Genomic DNA, 20,870 nt, shown 5'->3' on the forward strand with positions numbered 1-20,870 from the left:
GGGCTAGGAGTGGGTTGTCCAAGCAAGGCAAGTTCCCTCAAGGTGTGTCAGGAGGAATGGGTATGGGAACCCGTGTTGCAGTGCCAAGGGATAGTACCTGGGGCAATGCTGGAGCTCAGCAGATTCATTTCTCTCAAGGCGCAAGTCCTCAGCTCTCTGGCAAAGGGGAGAGGCGGTTGAGGAGCTGTCTGCCCTAAAGGAATTTTGCAGCCAGAGCTGAACCTGAACAGCTTTGCTGGCAAACTTCCTGGTGCTTTACTTAGTGTAGCCTGCACCAAAAAAAGAATAAGCTGCATTGGCAAACAGATTTTTGTGAAGCGCAAGAAGAGTTTAGATGCAAGTACAGGACACAAGATTCTAGGAAATGGGTGTCTTTTATCTAATTCACTGTGTGTATTTTCTACATTCTTGTGAGTAATCCTGGCAGTTCTCTGGTAATCACATGAAACAGAGTTTATAGGATCAAGTCTCCAGGGCTTAGTCTTGTAAGATGCCAAGCTGTCTAACTCCAGACAAGGAAAGCACCTGAGCTTGGGCTTTAAGGACATGAGTGATCTTTTTGTAATTAATAGGACTTGTCACATGCTTAAAATTGAATCCACATGTAAAGCATCAAGATGGACCAGACTTGCAGGTTTGGAACTCATCATTCTTCAAGACATGACAGAGCCCAACAAAGTCAGTGGCTACTAGATCAACTGTGTAGCAGAACCTGCATAGTATTTTATGGAAGAAAATGTTTTAAAAAAAATCAAAGAGAGTCTAGAATATTACTATGTTCAAAATACGATTTTAAAAAAGCTTTAATTCAATTTAGTTGTTCTCGTGATACATAGCAAATGAAACTATTTTGTAGTATGAAGTTATAGGTGCTATGTTTCTGGTGTGTAATATGAAGGAATGAGCAATAAAGGTTAATATAAAGTCCAGTTGGAAATCTGACAAGCCAGGCTTTATGGGTTTGCTGAGAGAGAAGGGAAAGTGTTATGGCATCTCCTCCCACATCTCTGCACCTCCCACCACCTTCCTTGGTGGAAGTCTTCAGACTGTCATTCACATTCTCTGGAGTAAAGCCTCATAATCAGCTTGTACCTGAAAGATATTAAGTATTTAGATTACAATTAATTTAAATATTCCCTGTGTTTTGCATTTGATTGCTTAATAGTTTATTACATGTGTTTAAGGCTTCAGGGTTCTGTGATTCTGACACCATTGGTATTTGCCATGATATCCATTCCCAGTCATGAACTCTTTGGGGAGAGGAGTGTCAGTGCAATGTGTATTTGAAGGAGAAGAACGAACAGGATAGATGAATATGGCTTTTTTTGTGCAATGTCTTCCAGACCAGAGATCTATCTCACTTAGGATGCACTTGGAGCATGATTCCCCTTCAACAAACAAGGTAACTCAGGGCCAGGACCTTAGCTGTTGTAGGTAGGTATAGTTCCATTAAAACCTACACTGAGCAGCAATTTCTATCAGCTAAAGCTGTGGTTCTTAATGCAGGAGAAAGGATGAAAACTTTCCTCCTCCTGATGGAAATGATGCACTTCTGAGTGCATAAGTTTGCCCTTGGGAAGTATGGGGCTGATGTCTTGGGAACACATATGACCATGATTAATATACTGTGCATGTCCTAGAGAGCTATAGTGAAAATCTTTTTGTTGTTGGCCTAAAATGAACAGCATTGCATGATGGGAATAAAAGCTGGCCCAGACAGTCAGAGTGCTAAAACTCCATTTAAACACTTAAAGCCAGAGACTCATTTGTTTGTGTTGGTGAGAGATGGCTAATGCTTTTATCTTCTCATGACTTGCCTGGTGCAATGTCTGTGAATGACACAGTTACAGATAGGTGCTACTCTGACAAAGTGAGGTTCCTAGTTACGGGAATTTCTGGAGTGGTTCTGTATTTGTAAATGATGCTATGGGCACATCTGCTGTGTAATGCTCATTGCCTAAGTGAGCCAGCAGCAAGGCAAGAGAACTAGAGACACAGGGGCTGTCTCTGTGAGCAATGCTATAGATCAGGACAGTATCAGCAGACAAAGACACTATTAACTAAATAGAAAGAGTCAGGATTAAGTGCTTTGTGCCTCTGAAGCTGCTATACCAAGTTTGGCACTATAAATATACTTACAGTATATTCTTCCAGGGAGGTTTCTGTTAATATCTGAATGAGCAAAATAAAAATATTAACCTCTCTGCACTAAAGATGATGCCCCAAGTACATCTGAACTCTCAGCAAGTGCTACAGATGGAACAAGAGTGCATCCAACTTTTTTGTTTTGCTTTTCAATCCTGAATCTTAATTAGTTCCCTACTGCTTTAGTACATGCACAACATTTTAATAGTCATAAGGACTGAACTCCAATCCACATTGCCATTTTCACAATTCACTCTTTCATACTAGTACCAGTTCTTTCCCCCCTCCCCCACATTTAGGAATAGTGTAAAGAAAACTAAATAGCCAAGCGTGTAGCTGTAGATTGATGAGGTTGTCACACCATTCTCTTCACCGTTTTCTTCCGACCTGCGCTGCGCTCTAATAGATGGATGATTGCTGGGGGAGGGAGAGAGTTAGCAAATCCCACAGCCAGATGTTCAGGGATGGACAGAACGACCTTCTCAAGGAACCCAGAGGACTAGAACTGTGTCCTTCAGAGGAAGAAGGACACTCGTGTGCCTCTGGCTGCTCGTGCTTATCTCTCTTTTCAAAAGGAGCACAAATGGGCTCAGCATGGCTGCAAGGATGGATGTTTCTCAGTGCATCGCGGGAAATGACCAGTCATCCGTCTCTTCACTGTGGAGTGTGCCTGCAGCCATCAATCTTGCAGCCCAGCACGGCAGCTCCTTTGGCTTAGCTTGGCTCAACATTAGATGAACAAAGGGAAATCAGAGCTGAGCAGAGGGAAAGGAGAGAAGAGCAACTATTCTGTTTCCCTTTGCTTTTCCCTTGCATGGCTATCTCTCCCTTTTCCCCATTATCCTCTGCTTTCACTGTGTTTTGTAAGGTGTAGAAAGGGCCCAGGAGAGAGATGTTGAAAAAGCTTAGTTCAAGGCCCAGAGCTTCCATTTTCCAGATTTTTCTGTGTCAGTTTTCAGAACAAGTCTGCCATAGTTTACCTGCAGTAGACAAGGAGAATGAATATAATAGCTTTCCTCCATCTTGCTGCTTTCCTCCCTGATTCTTCCTGATTCCTTCCTCAATGTCATCTTAGTGTTTTCAGGTGTGTACTTCATCTCTCCCTTCCTGTTCTATTCAAAAAGCAATCAATTGAGCCACATGATGAGGCTTTCTGGAGAAAGTTATGTACTGATGTTCAGTGCCATGATGGCAGCTCCTGTCAGCAATCACAAGCTCACTTGAGTTAAGCCTCCTTGATGTGACAGCACTGGGGCTGTGCAGGCATTGCGTTAGGTGCCTGAGCTCATCCAGCACCTTTGGGTCCTAGTGTGAAACTGGAGGTCATGCTGAATATCTTTGTCGTGGTTGATATGTAGCCCATCAAAACTAAAACCATTAAGAAATGTCTGCTTGTAGACATTAACCAATTTCAGTGCTGGACTCAGATGGGCCAGGTTTTGCCTGAAATGCTCAGATTTTACGTCCTTTGAACCAGGAAGGAAGGAAAAGAAGTGTGTGAATTCACTACTTGCTGGACACCCACAGGTAGAGTCTGCTTTTTCTCCATGGTGAGCTGCAGTGTGGTTGATTTCCCCCAGAAATTCTTGTTTTCCCCTGAAATTCTTGCCTCTGGTTATGATAGCAGAAGGTGTTTGTCTTAATTTGTAGAAGGCATTTGTAGAAGCATTGCTCCCCTTAGCACTGTCCCACTGTGGTATTTGATTGATGTATGTTAAAAAAGAAGTGTGGTTGCATTTACTTCTTAATTTTCCTGGTTGATCTCCATGATTTGAGCATCAGGTCTGAAAGAGTCACACTCCACTGCAGAACTGTGGTAGAAGCTTTCTCTTTCCCACTTTTTACTGTAATCAAAGAGCTGAGGTCTTCCAGTCATACACAAAGCTTATTAGGAGACTGTAGGCGAAAGTAAGTACTGAGGATGGCACAAGGGAGCTCTGTAAAAGCAGATATTGGACACAGAGATGTCTGAGGAGTCTTTACCTACCTTCAACCCAGATATGCCATCTGGAGTGAGTAGACTTATGCCAAGATGGGGAAAATTTATACCATTCTGGGTTTAAAGAGCTGCTTTGCAGTTTGTGCTGAGGTTTTCTTTTTTTTTTTTTTTTTTTTCTTTTTAGCCATAAACCTAAAGCATAAACCCTCATGGAAAAAAATTGTGTAGTGAAAACCACTGTGGGGGAAGGCTTTACAAGTGGGCATGAGAATTCAGGGAATTCTTTCACATTTTCTTTACAAAATAGAGATCATCCTTTTCCAACCTGTGTGTTTGATTGTGCCCCTTCTGAGCGAGTGGTCATATTTTCAGCTGCTACAGATTTTTGCTTCCCTGCAAATTTTGAAGCAGACAAATCTTGTTGATGTTATCATGAGACAGCCTACCCCAGATGGCACATCTGTGTTTCGGGATGCCCTCTGGCTGGCCTGTTGGCAGGCATTCCCATGGCTTTGAAGGTCACCTTGTTTACACCTTGCCTTTTCCCCCCTCCCTGTTCAGAGTCTTGCTGAGCCTGCAGGCTGGGCTTCACCATCTGCATTTTCTCTGGTGCCATTAATCTTCCTGTTTACCATTCTGTTATTAATTCTAGAGTTCACCTTTTTGTCTAAACACTGTATAGGTCTCTTGGAATTTCTTGCCTTTTTGTGGCAAGAGATCTGAGCATCTCAGTAGATGATTTCCTTTGTTCTTTTCCATTTCTGAAAGATATCTACTAGCATCTCATAGCATTTTTCTGTTACAGGCCTTCTGTCTTATAGGAACATTTTACAATTATATAGCTTCATTTGTCAGGTGCATCTTACTATATGAGTAAATATTATCCTCATTCCTTGGAATTTGTAGATTGGCCACAGAAATCAGGTATCTGTGGAAACGATCTTGCCTTTTTTCAGTCTTTTTCTTGTCCAGAAAACAAATGTGTTTAAATGTGGCTTTGTGAGAACCTGTAAGAGCACCTTGCATTTTTGGCATGTTTTGTTTGAATGCCTGAATGCCTATGAATATTTAACAAGCCCTACCAAACCCCAGAGGATAGATGAAAACTATCTTCATTTGGCAGGTGATGGAAAAGAAGAGGGTACCTTTTTTAGACTTTGGTGCGAGACCACATGGTGAGACAGCAGTGATGCCTAGGGCATCATCTAGGGTGATTGTTCCTTATGCCGTCCTGAAATTATTGACACTTTGCTGTAGCCTTTCTGTTCTTCAGTAATTTATGCAGGCTTTCTATTTACTGAGCCAGAGATGCTGAATGACCTCTGCTTTTGGCATGGCTAACTTCTTCCGACACCAGTGTGGCTATCCTGCTTCCCAGACTTGCCTGGGTTGCTGAGTGTGGGCTTTCTGCAAGTGGGAGTTCTGCAGACAGATGCAGAATCAGGGTGGGGACACTGGTAGTCTGGCCAAGTGGTGCTAAAAAGCCTTGCTGCATCCTTGCTGATGCCTTTAGAGCTGGCTGGGTGCCTCTGCCTGCTCCCCAGCACTCTAGATTTTAGAAGGTCCTCATTAGTGGAGCTGCAGCATTCTGCAGGCATGTGGAGCCAGCCAGAGCTCAGCACTGCATTGAAGCAAATATCCCCTTTGGTCCGGAGCATGAGAAGGTGCGGAGCAGCCTCCCAAGAATCATTGCAGGGCTCAGATTGGCTTTGGCAGGTTTATCAGCTCTGGCTTAGTGCCGGCTCTGCTAGGCCTGGACTGAATTAATTGGGATGCTTGTGTACTGCAGTTGAGAGATAACTGCATTACAGAGATTTATCTGTTACTAAAGGTATCCCCTCCACTGTCCCTGATAAGAAGGACGAGAAGCTATGCAGAGTCTCACAGAATTTGTGGCAAGGTTACAGCATGGCTGGTTTTACACATGGTTTATGTATGAGCCTGCATTCAGTATGAGTGGTTTTATTCAGTGCTGTCATTGCAATGGAGGTCCACTCCCTGTTACAACGTGTGCGGTGTCAGGGTGACCTGGCCAGCTGTGTCTTGTGGGGCTGAATGGTGTTTGCTGATAGCTGTCTGGTCACTGGGCAATAATCACATTCTGATTCTTCTGATGGGTCAAAAGGCTCATCCATCTGTGTAAGCGTATCTATATGAACACTTGCAGATAGGTAGGCCAAGTCAGTATCTTACTCCAAACAGGCCATAAGCCTTATTAGGTTCACACAAAGCCCAAAGAAATAGAGACTGTAGTAAAGAATGTTCTCTAAACTGCCAACAGTTACCTCAGCCTCTGCCCTACAGTGTTGTCTGATGCTGCAGAAGTCCTGATGCAATGTGAGCCCACCTAGAGTGAAAGTGCAAGAGTGACCTGAACACAAATGAGTGCTAGAATTGTATTACTGAATGGAGATATTCCTTTATGATTTGAGCCCTGAGGGTAGTTACCTGATCCAGCATTTAGCCTGATATTGTTGGCAGTCTTTGAGAAGCAAGTAGAGTATATTATATGTGACAATGATTTATATCTATGCTGAGAAATAAATCTGTAAAGAACTTCCAAGAGACAGCTGACAGGAGGGCTGGTGTGTGTGGTGGTTGGTATTTTTTTTTTATTGAGAGATTTTATAGAGGCATTATAGTCTGCCAAAGAAATACAGCTGCTTGTAAAGTCCACATTTTGATGATAGGTTAAACTAAGCAATGCTTAACCTCTTGTTTGGAGGCCTCTTCTGTTTTCTGCAGACTTGTTTCTCCCTCCTTTTGTGTTGTAGCCTCCTGAGAAATATTTCAGCTGGGAGCTGATAGAAGCTTTCCATTGGATCCAGGTCTTAAAATTCGAGACTGTCCTCTGTTTTTTTCTGCAGTTTAGATCCAGGCTGAAGAGTGAAAGTGTTCCCCATATCATAGCTTCCTCTGTCTTCTTCCGTCTCTTCACTTTCTCCTCCTTACCTCACTCTAAGATTAGTAGCTTTACAGGAAGAGGTGCTAGGGAGGCATTGAAATTTTCTAGTCTGCCAGAGCTTAATAGAGGAAACCTCAATTGTGCCCAAAATTTGCAACAAGTGTTTCCTAAGATTAATTTCAGATCTTTATAGGATCCCATGGCTCCAACCTGAAGAGTTTTCACTTAGTGGCAGATAGTCCTCCAAAGCTAGTCTTTCCACACCAAATGATTTGTTTCTGAAGAAACAAATACTTTCTTGTTTTCAAGAGTTCTCACTTCTAAAATCAGTTTGCCTTTCTTTTTTTTTTTTTCTTTTCGTAATTGGATTGTTCTCACCATGGTCCCTGTTTACCTGGAGAGTGCAATAGCAAGCATGAGGTTTGAGGGTGGAATTAGCAGGGGAGACAGAGAGTTACTGGAGTAGCCTTCCAATTGTCACTACCGCCATGGCTTTATTGCATCTGGCTTGGATTAAGAATAAACTTAATTTGATTTTTACTAGTCTCTAGAGGCATTTGCTTGGCTTTATGGATTCACTGTGGGAGTCTATGTTATCAGTAGTCAGGCCTAGGGGAGGTCCAGGGCTGGCTGACAAGAGGTCTCTCAAACTAGGAAGAGTAGATTTAGATTGGGTATTAGGAATGAGTTCTTTGCCATAAGGGTGGCAAAACAGTGGAACAGTTTGTCCAGGGAGGTTGTTGAGGCCCCATCCCTGGAGATACTCAAAGTTAGGCTCAACAAGGCACCGGGCAACCTGGGCAACCTGATCTAGTTGAGCATGCTGCTGCTTACTGCAGAGGGGGTTGGACTAGGTGACCTTTGGAGGTCCCTTCCAAGCTAGACCATTCTATGATTCTGTGACCAGAGTGGGAGAGGATAGTGAAGAACTGTCACTGACAGGTTTGCTGCAGATGGATGCTGGATTGCACTAATATCCTAGTCCATTCTTCCAATAGTAGGGACCATGAAATGTCAAGATTGAGGCATAACAGTGATAGAGTGAGCATCTGTCCCCAGGACATCAGAAGACAACGCAGTGAGGGTTCTGAAGATCCAAAGCTGTGCTGACAGAGCCTGCAGAGCTTTGTCTTCAGTGTACCTGGTTCTGGTCACTGCTGTGAATGCATCAGTTCCAAGGATGGTAACAAATCACTGTGCTGGCCGTGAATGTAACAAGCTAAAGAGAGTCTGGTTGTGCATGCACAGCAAAGCTACAAATCCAGCTATTTGAGTAAGGCATTGTCTCCTCTTTCTTAAGGGATTCCATCCCCCCTGCCCCCAGCCTTTGCACTCTAACACTATATTTGTGCCTTGGAGATGTGGAGATGAGCATATGATGGATGGATGGATGCTGCTTGTCTAGGTTTTTCACCACCATTTCCCCTGAGGCATTCTGTCTGCTGGCAGAGAGCACCATCCCAAAAGATGGTATCTTTTGCAAACTCGACAGCTAACAGACAGCTTCTCTCTCTGCATATTTCCCCAAAGAAGAGCAGGCTTAATCTGTTTTTTATATGGCATATTTCATTATAATCTTTTTGACTTCCCATGTTCCCAATACGCCGTCATAAATAAAACGCTGGGGGTGGGAGCAGCAGAGATGCTGAGGCTTCACACTCTTGTGACACTGATAGATTCTCATTTTAAACTGTCATGGGATTTAATTGCTTGCTGAGCCACTGCACTGCACTTTCAGACACATCCTGCCACATCCTCTTAATGAGCTTAGTGGCTGCACTCACTCAGCAGTAGTTCTGTTTGCTGTGAATTAGGTGGCTTTCTTAGACCACCTATATGTTTTTAAAGAGGTAGTGGTTATTAAGGTAGCATCCTTGGATTTGTCCATCTTCAACAGCACTGTGTGGACTCTTTATATATAGTTTCCTCTGGCACTTTTTATGCTCCAAAAGACCAGCACCAAGAAACAAAAAGGCAAGAATGTATGTGCAAAGTCAGTGTTTGTCTAAGAGGGTTTTTGGAAGCCGGATTGCTTTGGTTTGCATAGTAGCTGTCTCTGGCGTGATAGATCATGCTGGAACTCACCCAATAAGTATCTCTGTTCCCAATTAGAACTGGAAATGGAGCTGCTTACGAGTGCACAGAGATGATGGCTTGGGTGGCAGCTGCTACTGTGGAGATGGAAATGATCCATTGTAAAACAAGTACATTGCACTGTATAGAAAAAGGGATGGTTGTTTTTAATTTATGTTTCAAAGAGACACTGAAAAGTTGCTTAGCTCCCAAGGCCTTGTAAACCAAATGTAGCATATTTAAGGACAGGAACTTGCAGCTATTTTTGTGAATCAAAACTTGAAAAAGCCCCACAGTTTTGTAGGATTTGTGCAAATGTGCTTCTTTGGAGGCAGCAGTTGAATAGAAAATAGATACATGAATGGTGCTGGCATGGATGCTTGTTCAGATTCTGCCACCATGGTCTAAGGACCTTGATAAATAGAGAGGTTGCTGCACTGAGCTGGTAAGCAGAAATAGCTGTGTAAATTCAATCACTATGAAAAGGACTTTGCCAAGTTAAGAAACATTAATTTCAATTATGTGCACACAGAGATATTTGAAATATAAGATGGGTACAATATTTAGCTGTGACACCAATGTTACCATGGTTTATTAGAACAGGAAAACTTCTTAAAATAACATTTTCTTTTTCATTGATGTGTTTTGTTGATTTGACACTGGTATTTCATGTGGTACTGTTTCCTTTATCTGCTACACTAACTAGGTGCTATCGTATTCACAGTATTAATAAAAAAGAAATGTATCTACAAACCTAAAAATTTCTGTAGGAAAAAGTAAGTTTTTAGTTACTGTGCCTTTGCTAGTAGCTATTACTTGTAATAAAGATTATGGCCTCTAAACTTGCAATTTATGAAGAAGAGCTTCTGATACAAACTAAGAGTTACAACAGAAAGAATTCAGAACAATTAGTGGATAGTAAATGTTATTACTTCTACTTAAAAAATATCTGATGTGATCCAAGGGTTTAAAGCTCCTTAAATTCTACGTGGCCAGTTGAGAAATTGATTGAAGGAGTAATTAGATATAAGCAGCAAAACATCTGGGAAATGATGATATGAGAGGTTCTAAGTGACTACTTTTATTTTCCTACCAAGAAAAGACTGAGACTGTTTATCCTTGAAAGGAGAGGAATAAAAAGAAATGACAAAAAAAGTGTGATCAGGAACTTCTGTTTTATCCATCTCATAGCAAGAACAGGGAGCAGGCACTAAGTAAGGTGAAACACTCATTTTTTTCAAGCAGGAATTTAACATTTTTCTCACTCAGGTGGGAAAGCATCAAGGGCAAGACTGTTACCAAAATTTAGAAAGGGCTGGGCTGCTCTGTGTGTTTCTAGGAGAGCCAAATTTAGGATAACTGGAAATAAGACTGCATTTATCCCTCAGGACTGGCCCATCAAAGATCAGGATTAAATGTAGTATCAGAGTAGATTATTTCCTTTGCGTTTCTCTCCTGCCAGACACTCATAACTTCTGCAGCATCTGATGTGACTGCATGGTATAGCACAACAAATATTGAAACAGTGGCAAGTGTGGGGTCATGGCTTAGTTTCTTATGCCTAGAAGAGTCTTGCTCTGGCCTTATTTGAAGCTTCTGACACTGGCTGGTACCTTCCTAAGCAGTACAGTGGGAGCAACAGACCCCACCATGCTTCCTATAGTCTGGGGCAAACTTTGATCTTTCACATGAGAACTACATTTGAAGCACTGAGTTGGCTTCTTAGTTTTCTTTAGGGTATAGGCATAAGAACAAAACATACTTTTCTAGCTTTTGTGAGAAAATCCTGGAGAGTGAAACAGGAAGGAGAAATTTAGGGATTTAGTGGAATGAAGGTAATGATTCCCTAATGGTGGTTAACTATTTCTCTCAGTTAACTGAAGTATCTTTTAGATTGTTGAAGACTTTTATCTCTTAAGATTCAAAAAGTGGTTTGTGAGTGTAATTTCCTGTCTTGGTTACTCTACCCTTGTAGGAATGACTGAACTCATTACAAAGATTGAACTTAATACTAAGAGTTGGTTTGTTGTTTTTGTTTTTTTTTGTTTTTTTTTTTACCTCAGAAAGTTTTATGCTGTAAACTTTACATTCCAGATAAAATGACATCTGCCATTTCCTACTTTCTAGAGCTACTTAGGAAAGAAAATGGTTTCCTAGAAGCTACCAGCAGAGAAAAAAAATGAAGGGGTTGAATAGCAGTCAGCTTAGTGGGAGAAAGGGAGGCAGCTGCCATGAGTTTCTTTTTATTGGATTTCTTGGTCACTAACTTCACTTCTTGCAGACTCAATCTCTCCATCAGTGAGCTGGGAATAGAAGTATAACCTCACATGGCCTTGTCAGTGGGATGTTAAATTTAATAATTAAAAAAACACTGGGAGTTTGGAGGAAGAGTCTCCTGGAGTGTTGCTGGTGGGAAGTAGCAGTGTCACATGAAACAAACATGCCTGTTAAAGACAGCTGGCAGTTTTGACCTTAAAGCTTACCTTTCTCTCTGACTTACTCTTCAATCTCTCTGGAACAAACAGGGAGTTGTTTTACATGTACATATGTTCATTTACATTGTACTTTGCCCTCACCCCTTCTTATTCATGTTGTTTTCTAATGCATTTGTTTGCTGAATGCATTGATATCCAGACAGGCATAGCTTGTCACAGTGAAGATATGTTTGTTTCCCATTCCCTTGAGCTTGCATGAAGCTTCTTCTCTTGCTGAATGTATGATGACCCCGTGGGCTTTTCAGTCTCACAAGGTTCTAAATGTAGAGCAAATGCCCTTTTGCACCTAGCACAGGACTTTGAAGCCAAGCCCACAACCAGAGTTGATGATGGAGCTTTCTTAGTGGCTTTAGATTACAGTGTTGGGATTTACACATAAATCAAGTCTAAAATCCCTTCCTTCCATTGAAATGTCAAGATTTAGCATCCAGCAGGAGGTAGTAGGAGTTCGTACAGAGAAATTCAATCTGTATGATTCTCCGTTGACTTCTCTGTCCTTTTTTTATAGCTCAAGTAAGGGAGAAGTTGGGGAAGGTAGCATAATGGTGAAAAGCTTAATGCTGAAAACAGAGGCCTGATTGAATAGACTTCCTTGTGATGAGAAGGGGAATCAATCCACAGTTGACCCTGTCCCATTGTGTGGGTTGTCCTGGGAGTTTCCTTTGAAAATCCGAGTGGTTTGGGTTTTCTGCATGGTTTGTACTCAGCCATTCCCTCCATGAATAGAATAGCATTTGCTGGAATTTTTGCTGGATTTTCTGTGGTTATTGGCTGAGCAATGCTCTCTCAATTCAGAAGACTTGAGCAAGCACGTTGTGGAAGCACTGATCAGGGACCTTGACTCATTTGCTGACTGAGATTTTTCATATATAAAACAAACATGTTCCTGGGACATAGTTGCCCCCAGAAACAGATTATACTTTACTGTCCCAGGTGGAAGTATTCATTCATTATTTGGATTGCAGGAATGATTTGGGGCTTTATAAACACATGAATTTCTGCCCTGCAGAGTTTACAACTCATAGTGATAGAAAGGCTTCAGGCAGACTGGGGAACACAAAATCCTTAAAGATGAGAAGAGGACAAAGCTGTGAGATAAGGACACCAGATACTGATTTGTGAGGATCATTCCTGTACATTATGTATAAATCTGTTGGCCTAGAGGAAGGAAATAATTTTAGAGGGAAGGAAGCACTTGAGAAATCCATACCTGGCATTGTCAGGTAGAGCTGCTCCAGATGTTGCCCTTTGCTTTTTTTTCAATGTAGGCTCTCGGAATTGGCCCCACACATGAACTTTTCTGTTTCCCCAAGTATGGAATGTGTCCTGACGTAGGAGAATGCTGGTTGAAGCTGTGCTGTATAAACTGTGCTAGATGCTACATGGCATTATACTACTTTTCTACTGCAGGAGATCAGATCTTTGTATTTGTTATTTCAGTATTTTAGAGAGTCCTTTTTTTTTTTTTTTTTTTTTTTAAGTACAGGGAGTTTCCATAAAGAAAGAACTTTTGTATTCATTTATTTTCTCCTGATACAGTATTTCCAGCGTTTTCTTCATGTAAGCAAACGCAGCACTTGAAATAACATCAGGTTTTCAGTAAGATGGAAATGAATCCTATATGAAGTCCATAGCAGTTAAAAGAAGAACTTGAAGAACTCTCCTTAAGACAGAAAACAATCTTGAAAGTCTGTCAGTCTTCTCCTTGTCATCTCTGTCCTTCTGCTTGTTAGCTGTCTGGGAGAGACACATACAGTCAATGTGTTTTGTTTTTCAGAAGTTGATCTGCCACTGAAGAAAGATGGGTTCACCTCAGAAAGCACAACTCTGGAAGCCTTGCTGCGTGGAGAGGGAATAGAGAAAAAAACAGACACTAAAGAGGAGGACACTATACAAGAAATCCAGGTAAAGGAGAATCCAATGCCCTGACAGCAGGGCTGGATTTTACCCTTTTTGTTTGTTTGTTTGTTTGTTTCTCAGCCTACCAAATTTTGTCCTGGTGCAGAAAAGTGCATGTGTTGATAGCCATGTCATTCTACTGTCAAAACATTATCAAAGCATTGTGCTACACTGTGATGCTCTGTATGAACTCAGAATCTCACACAAGGATCTTGGTCATCTGGTTGTGTTCTGTGCATCTCCTATGTTGGAATTTGTTTTGCAGCACAGTGAGATGATTACATATAGAACTGACAAGCAGAGATGGGTCCCAACCACAAACTGAATTTTAGTGCCTCACATTTAAAGTGTGTTTAGACACTAATTTGAATCAGATTCACAGCTGCTGACTGTAGAAAAGAAAACATGTAGTTGCCTTGCTTTGGGGTTTTTTCCCTTCTTTATACTGAGGAGCTTTCAGGAAGTATACAAGCAAAATAAAGAATTTAAAATATCCTGACCTTAATTATCTCAGTAATTATTACTGATGCAGGTATGTGAAGCGTTGCCTCTTCACACACATTGTGGTTTCAAAGTTATTTATCAAGATTCCATTTCATTTTGTAACAACGAGTAGCAGCAACATATTCATGGGTCTGTCATGGAAAGAATTGAGCTAATATAAAGGGTTCTTAGGTAAGTGCATGCCACTCTACAAAGACATCTTGAATGTCTAGGAGAGCAGGGTGCTCCAGGAGGAGCAGTGTCATGTCCTTGGAGATGCAAAAGCACCATTGTGCTTTGAGTCTATTAGTGACTTATAATGACATCCCTTGAATTCATGTCAAACTGGGTAATTTTGACTGAAATATGACGTGTTGCATCTAACCCCAGTAAAAATTTCAGTGGGCAGCCCCATGCCAATTGAAATAGAAGAATGTAGGTATCAAATCTATACTACTTAGAGATCAGTCTGTTTGCTAGGAATTTCACAAGTGTATGGGCAGCAAAATTAGGTCTTCAGTTGCCAGTTACACAAGTAAAGAGAACCATCAAAGAGGAAGCATTCAATGCTCTTGGAATGGGGAAAAGTTTCATGTGAGACCCACTCTATTTCCTTCTTCAGTTGTGTATTTGAGTCTGTTAGGCTAAGACTCCTAAAGCTCCATTTATACCTGCTTTTAGGGTCTCAAGAAGTCATGATGCAACATCCCTATGATATTAACAAGTTGTCTTTGCATGATGTTGCTCTGTGATCTGAGCTTCCAGATTGCCTCCCAGCAGCAGCCTAAGGAAAGAGACTTCAGAACCAGTGGAACTGACACAGTTCCTGGCATTATGGAGCAGGGTGCAAAAAAAAATCATCTCAACTGCTGTAGCTGTGACCTGTTACCTGGATCTATTCATGAGAATAGATATAAAAGGCATGTGTTGCTATTCTTTCTCATGCAAGTGCAGCTTGTCTGGATTTAGTCTATGCAACCACAATTGCCAAAGCCTTTAATGGTGGCAGCTTTCAGCTTGTGCTTCAGTGCCAGGCAGCTAGACTGTACCTGATCAAATTCATTATTGGTGTCTTTTGTATGTATGACAACTAAGAAAATACACATCTTGTTCTAGTTCGGTCTATATTCTTCTGTGCTGTAACTTGAAAGGGCCCAGCCTCAGTGGTGGTGAGAGTCAGCAGGTGGGATAGGCATAGTTGTAATTCCCACCTCAGTCCAAGTCACTTGCCCCCCTCTCAACCTCCTCCTATCTGTCAGAAGAAGACGTGGTGCTTACCTGCACTGGAGTACATTGTGCTTAGAAGCTGTTTTAGAAAGTCAGCGTGGGAAAAGTTACTTTGTTAAAAAGGGTTAAGGTTCCCCTTGCTGAACAGATGCAGTCATTGGGACCTGCTGTAAAGTTGGTATTTAACAGGGTTGAGGATTTTGCCCTACAGTAAATTGGTATTGAATGTGTCTTCATCATTTAGAATCATGGAACCATAGACTCGTTTAGATTGGAAGGGACATCAAGGATCATCCAGTTCCAATCCCCTGCTATGGTCAGGAACATCTCCCGCTAGAGCAGGTTGCTCAAGGCCTCATCCAACCTGGCCTTGAACACCTCCAGGGAGGGTGCATTCACAACCTCCCTGGGCAACCTGTTCCAGTGTTCCACCACCCTCACTGTAAAGAACTCTTTCCTAACATCTAGTTAGAATCTCCCCTCTTCCAGTTTAAACCCATTACTCCTTATCTTGTTATTGTAAGACCTTGTAAATAGTCCCTCCCCAGCCTTCCTGTAGGTCCCCTTCAGATACTGGAAGGCCATTATAAGGCACTACTGGCTGGAGAAGGTTTAGATTAGCCCTTTGACCGTGCACTGGAAAGGCTATGCACTTTCAATCAAGGATTATAGTCATTAATTACTCTGGCAGTATCACCAAATTCACACTTGGCTACTTACCTCTTTCCTAAATTAATGCTGCAATTTTAAGCAAAGAAAGTGATCTTTCTCTTGACTGGCCTTGTGTAGCATTATTATTGTAAACTGTCTCTTTCATATCCCACATACAATGCAGTTATGCCTCCTCTTTCTTTCGGAGATACCTTAACATGTGAAGAAATGTAAAAATATAAACTTTTATCAGTAAGTTTGCTTATTTTCTTACATACCATTGGTCTTCTCATGTACAACATTTCCCATGTGCTTCAGTTTCCTAAGATGAAGTCAATGAGTGTATGCAATTGCACCAATTTTTAAGAAGTGTTTTATGTTTGCAGGACAGGGACTTGCTTAATTTTACACTGTCTCCTATTTAGTGCTCTAGTATTATGTGAAATTGTGTTTTGTGATGGTCTGACCACATTAATAACCTCCTGCAATTTAAAAATATAAAACCCTGCAATGGTTGAAGACTTGATCCTCAACCATGTTCTAAAAGATTTTCCTGCTTTTTTAAAGGGGACACTCTCCAGTGTTAGTCTTAACAATTTAACAGGTAAAGCAAAAGTAGACCTGTGTAGCTGGTCTGCCAAATACAGACTTTCATAAAAATCTCTTTGTTTGGCTGTTTTTTTTTTTCTCCCTTACAAATTCAGATTTTGATGCTTCAGGTAAGTAGCAAGGAGAGAAAGCAACTGTGCTTTGCTCCTATTCTCCCTCTGCTGGATCTCAAATAGCTATTAATGGACAAATGCAGCAGGACTGGAAACTCTCCCATTCAGTTTAATGTCACTGATCTGCATTGCATCATGGGTGCGCTTTGTAATACAAACGAACGGTGGCATGGTAAAGATAAGTTAGACATTTCAGATGGGTCTCTTACAAAAATGGCACTGCACCATATATGATAGAGTGGCTGGGGCCCATTTCTGTACTTCTAGCAGATGTTCCAAGAGTTGAGGGAATTTCAACAGGACTTTTTCTTGTGGGTGTTGTCTTGCCTTTGCCCATGGAACGTCCAACTTGTGCACGTTTTCAGGGCAGGCAGCCTGTGTTTACTTCTGTAGAGGTTACATTTCAAAAGATCAAGATAAAAGGATTGAAATTCCCTGGCCTGGACATCTCACAGTTGTGTGAGATGATGAATTATTATTTCTATTAAATAATTGATTTAAGGAACTATTGCTGTTGTTCCTGTAACTTTCTGGAGACCTGTACTTCCTCAGCGTTCTCATGCAGCAAGACCCCTGCTTTTAGATTGCAGAGTTGTACCTGAAATGTGTCACTTCCACCAATCCACTAAAAATGCTGTAATAGATTTTTGCTATACAAAGAAAACTGTAAATTACCAAAGAGAAAACCACAGGTTTCTGTCTCCTCAAAGTATTCTCAACATTAGAGGAAAACAAAACAACTTAAAGTGCAAGAATTTAAACAACCAGAAAAAATAATCTGCTAATGATTTCCTGGACAGAACCTGCAGTTCTGCATGCATTGTCCTGGGATATTGCTGATGCCACTACTATTTCATAGGAAACTTCCTTTCATAGTTGACTGATATCTGTGGTATATTCTAATCAGAACTCCCTGGAGAGCCTAGGGTGGAAAGGAAAGCAGATTTTGCTTTAGTGGAAAGAAGTAGGGGTTCTAAGATCTGATTTGGCATTATATCGTTAATCAACTGTAATTTAATAACCTGCAGTCTCCGTGGTAAAGAGTAGCAGTTGGTGTATGTGTCATCTTCTTGTCTTCTAACCATTCCTGTTTATTGTTCAACCACAGAGGGTTTTAGAAAATGATGAAAATGCAGATGAAGTGAACGAAGAAGAGGATTTGGAAGAAGATGTTCCAAAACGAAAGAACAGGCCTAGGGGACGGGTAGGTGGAGAGGTTACTGGAATGGAAAGCAGGAAAGAAAACCTCTGCTTGCTGGTGTATATTTTTCATGTGTTGATTAGGCAAGCATATATCCATGAATATTTGATACTGGTAACACTGTGGGTAATTTTCAGTCATATGGTCAACATTTTTTAATGTTGTTTCAGTTTATTTTTCTAAAATGACCAAGGAAAGGCACTTTTGAGAGGAAAAGGTTGGGGCAAATGATAATGCTGTATTTACAGGTGGAACGTAAAATGTAACAACCATGATGACATTCTGCTATTACAATGCTCTTACTTTAAAACAACATTTATTAATTACAGAAAAGCAAACTAATTCAGTCAGGGCAGCCCCCCTCCCCCAAAAAAAAAAAAGAAAAAAGAGTAAACTGAACTATGTTGATATGGTTTGCAGCCTTTTTCAAGGCAGCATTTGTGGCTGACACTGGCCCTCTTGAGCCCATGGCAAAGTTTCTCCTTGCTTAAAATGGGCAATATTTTATCCCCAGGGGAGTCTGTGTCCCTTCTCTTATCTAATGTGTCTTTTTACAGTGTCATCAGGGCACTGATTGAGTAACAAGGCCAACATTTTAAAGCTTGGAATCAACATTTTCAGTTGTGGCCTCGTAAGCTAGGCATCTAAATAAGTGTAAACACAATTCTCAGAAGTTTTGAGCATTTTCATCTGTCTTTGGCTCAAGCAGATGCTGCAGGGGCAGAGGAGCTCTAGAAGTACCTTTTGATGTGTTTGTAGGAGTCAAGCAAGAAGGGCCACATTTGAGGCCAAATGAGCAGGATATAATAGCTTTTGAATAAAAGAGACGTGAAACCACATTGAATACTTGCAAATGTATTTATGCATCAGACCCTCTCTTTTGGTTTCTTCTGTTGTTGTGTTGTTTCAGTTTTCTGCTCCTCTTTATTTTGGAGCTTAAGTCCTTTAATATATGAGATCAAAGCACTTTAATAATTGGATAAGTATATATTTCACCTTCCTTGTTCTCAAAATCGCCTGAACCAGTTTCTTTCTTTCTTTCCTAGCCAAAGACCCCCACCTGGAAAAAAATTTTCCAGAAAAATGTAAGTTTCAGAAAATTTGTGTGAACCAGTAATCAAAACCAGGAGTTAGAATCTATACGTGCACACAGGCTTGACTGTAGCAATCAGCTAATATTCCAGGCTAACAACTCTTTTCTCACATAAACTGGGCATGCTGGTTAGAGTGACTGAAAGGGAGTGAGTAGCTCAAGAGGCAGATTGATCAGGAGAAGGGGGTTTGCTCTGCTCGTGTATCCTAGGCCCACGTAAACAAAACCCTGAAGTTACTGGTTGTGTGCAAAGGTTTACTCTCCTGTTCAGGAAACAGTTTCAGACTAAGTCTTAGCATGTTTTCTTTGCTAGTTTAGGAAAAAGAGTTGGAGGATAGTAGATGTCCTATTCATTTTGAAGCTTAAATTTATGTCTTATTTTCTGCCCTGGAACTGGTCCCTTGTTAAGTACAGGAGCAGCAGGGTCTCTTGTCTTTTTCTTGCAATTAACTCCTCCTCTGCTAGTGCCCTGGCTTCATTCAGTACAAAAAGGAGACATCTAAAGAGTGTCAAATACTTTAAACAATTTTCAGTTTTGATAGCACCAATAGCCAAAGCAAAATGGGGTATATATTAGGATTTCAAAATTAGGGCCAAATTCTCTATCTGTCAAAATCTGGTAAGCCTGAGCTGCGTTCTGTCATGTGTGTTTTGCCACCCTTCATCAGCCCTTTTCTAATGTGAGCCTGACCCAGAGTAGGGAATTGAGGGTCAAGATATGAAATTGGGGAACATGAAACCTAGGCAGCAGTTTGTTTCTGGGGAAAGAAAAAATAGAGTATTTTTAGAGGGCAGAAGAGGGGAAGGACATGCATGGGAAACTAGACCCTCAGAATGCAGCCTTTGGGGATTCAGAGAAGGAGTGAGAAGGGCTTAGAGCACCAATGCAGGATTAATGCAACAGAGTTACTGCTCTAGGCTTTCCAAATTGCACATGCCCTTTCCTTTCTTTACAGCATGATTTTATTTTTAATCCTGGACTTTACATCTGTCCCTCTGGCTACTGTCTCTGGCTGCTTCAAGGCTGCTGTGCCATGGCTTCCATGGCCTCACTCATCAAGTCTCATAGTCTTTGCTGCAACCTGTCAGGAGAATTAAGGCAGTCATGGATGACTGAATTCAACAGACTGGAGTACTGACAGCAGGAGTGGGGCACTCAGTTTAGTGCCTCTGGGGCAGCTGTTGGGTTTGCTAGCCCTGAAACCATAGGACCATTAGGAAGGAGACTGAAAGCCGAAGAGATGGACATATGGCAGGAGCTTTTTTTGTATCTTTGCAGGACAGGGAGAGTGTGGTGGGAGCTGGGAAGGATAGTTTGCTAGGAGATAGGAGAGGAGTGCAGCTGTGCCTGTATGGATTGTTTGCTCATCAGCTGGATATCCCGTGGGACAATTTCAAAGGCACTTAAAAACATTTAGGAACCCAAGTCTCACTGGAAGTCACTGACTTGCAAAATCTCCCCGTGTGTTCAGTGCATGAAAAAGTACATCTGACGTGTGGTCATGACATGGATGCTGTACTCTTTCATTTCTGTAGAGAACAGTTTGAAGGGAAACAGCTGGCTGTAAGACTAGCAAAACTCCAAGCAACAGACCTTAAATTGCCATCTTATTCTGAAAGGTGCCTATGTAAAAATAGCACCTTCTTACTCCAAAGATCCATTTTCAGTGTGTAAACAGGCAGAACTACTGAGCAGTGACAAAAATAAGTCTTTACAGCTTTTTCACTGCCCCAAAAAGCCAATGCAGATGGTAGAGTATGGAAATTAGATCCTAATCCAGGTGCCAGCAAAAATGTTTAGTAAGGACCAATCACTTGTCCCTGTGAAGACTCTCTGGTGAGCTAGGGGTTGTATTTGAGCTACCATGGACTCAAATTCAGCTTGCAGCATGTTTTTGCAGTAGCAAGGCAAGAAAGGAACTAGTCTGGGATTGATTTCATAGCCCAGAGGGAGTTTATAGAGCTGGCAGTGAGAAAGAAAATATTGCAGAGTAGTAAGAGGATTTTTTTGTGATATGGTCAGTTTAAAGTAGCTTA

General features: G+C 41.4%; 1 protein-coding gene across 10 annotated transcripts in view; it reads left to right on the forward strand.

Moving 5' to 3' along the window:
- DPF3 (double PHD fingers 3) overlaps positions 1-20,870 on the forward strand; it is a 188,840-nt gene that overhangs the window by 110,792 nt on the left and 57,178 nt on the right. For 8 of the 10 annotated variants that reach the window (XR_010303031.1, XM_064147092.1, XM_064147121.1 and 5 more), the window contains 3 exons: positions 13,335-13,462; positions 17,648-17,743; positions 18,787-18,825. Coding sequence is in view for 8 of the 10 variants with exons in the window: in XM_064147092.1 (XP_064003162.1) it covers positions 13,335-13,462; positions 17,648-17,743; positions 18,787-18,825 (263 nt within the window). In the remaining 2 variants the exon portion in view is untranslated. The remainder of the gene's footprint in view (positions 1-13,334; positions 13,463-17,647; positions 17,744-18,786; positions 18,826-20,870) is intronic. The other 2 variants (XR_010303034.1, XM_064147114.1) reach the window with 1 other exon arrangement.

Source organism: Pogoniulus pusillus, chromosome 1 (genome assembly GCF_015220805.1).
Source record: "Pogoniulus pusillus isolate bPogPus1 chromosome 1, bPogPus1.pri, whole genome shotgun sequence".
Classification (NCBI taxonomy): domain Eukaryota; kingdom Metazoa; phylum Chordata; class Aves; order Piciformes; family Lybiidae; genus Pogoniulus; species Pogoniulus pusillus.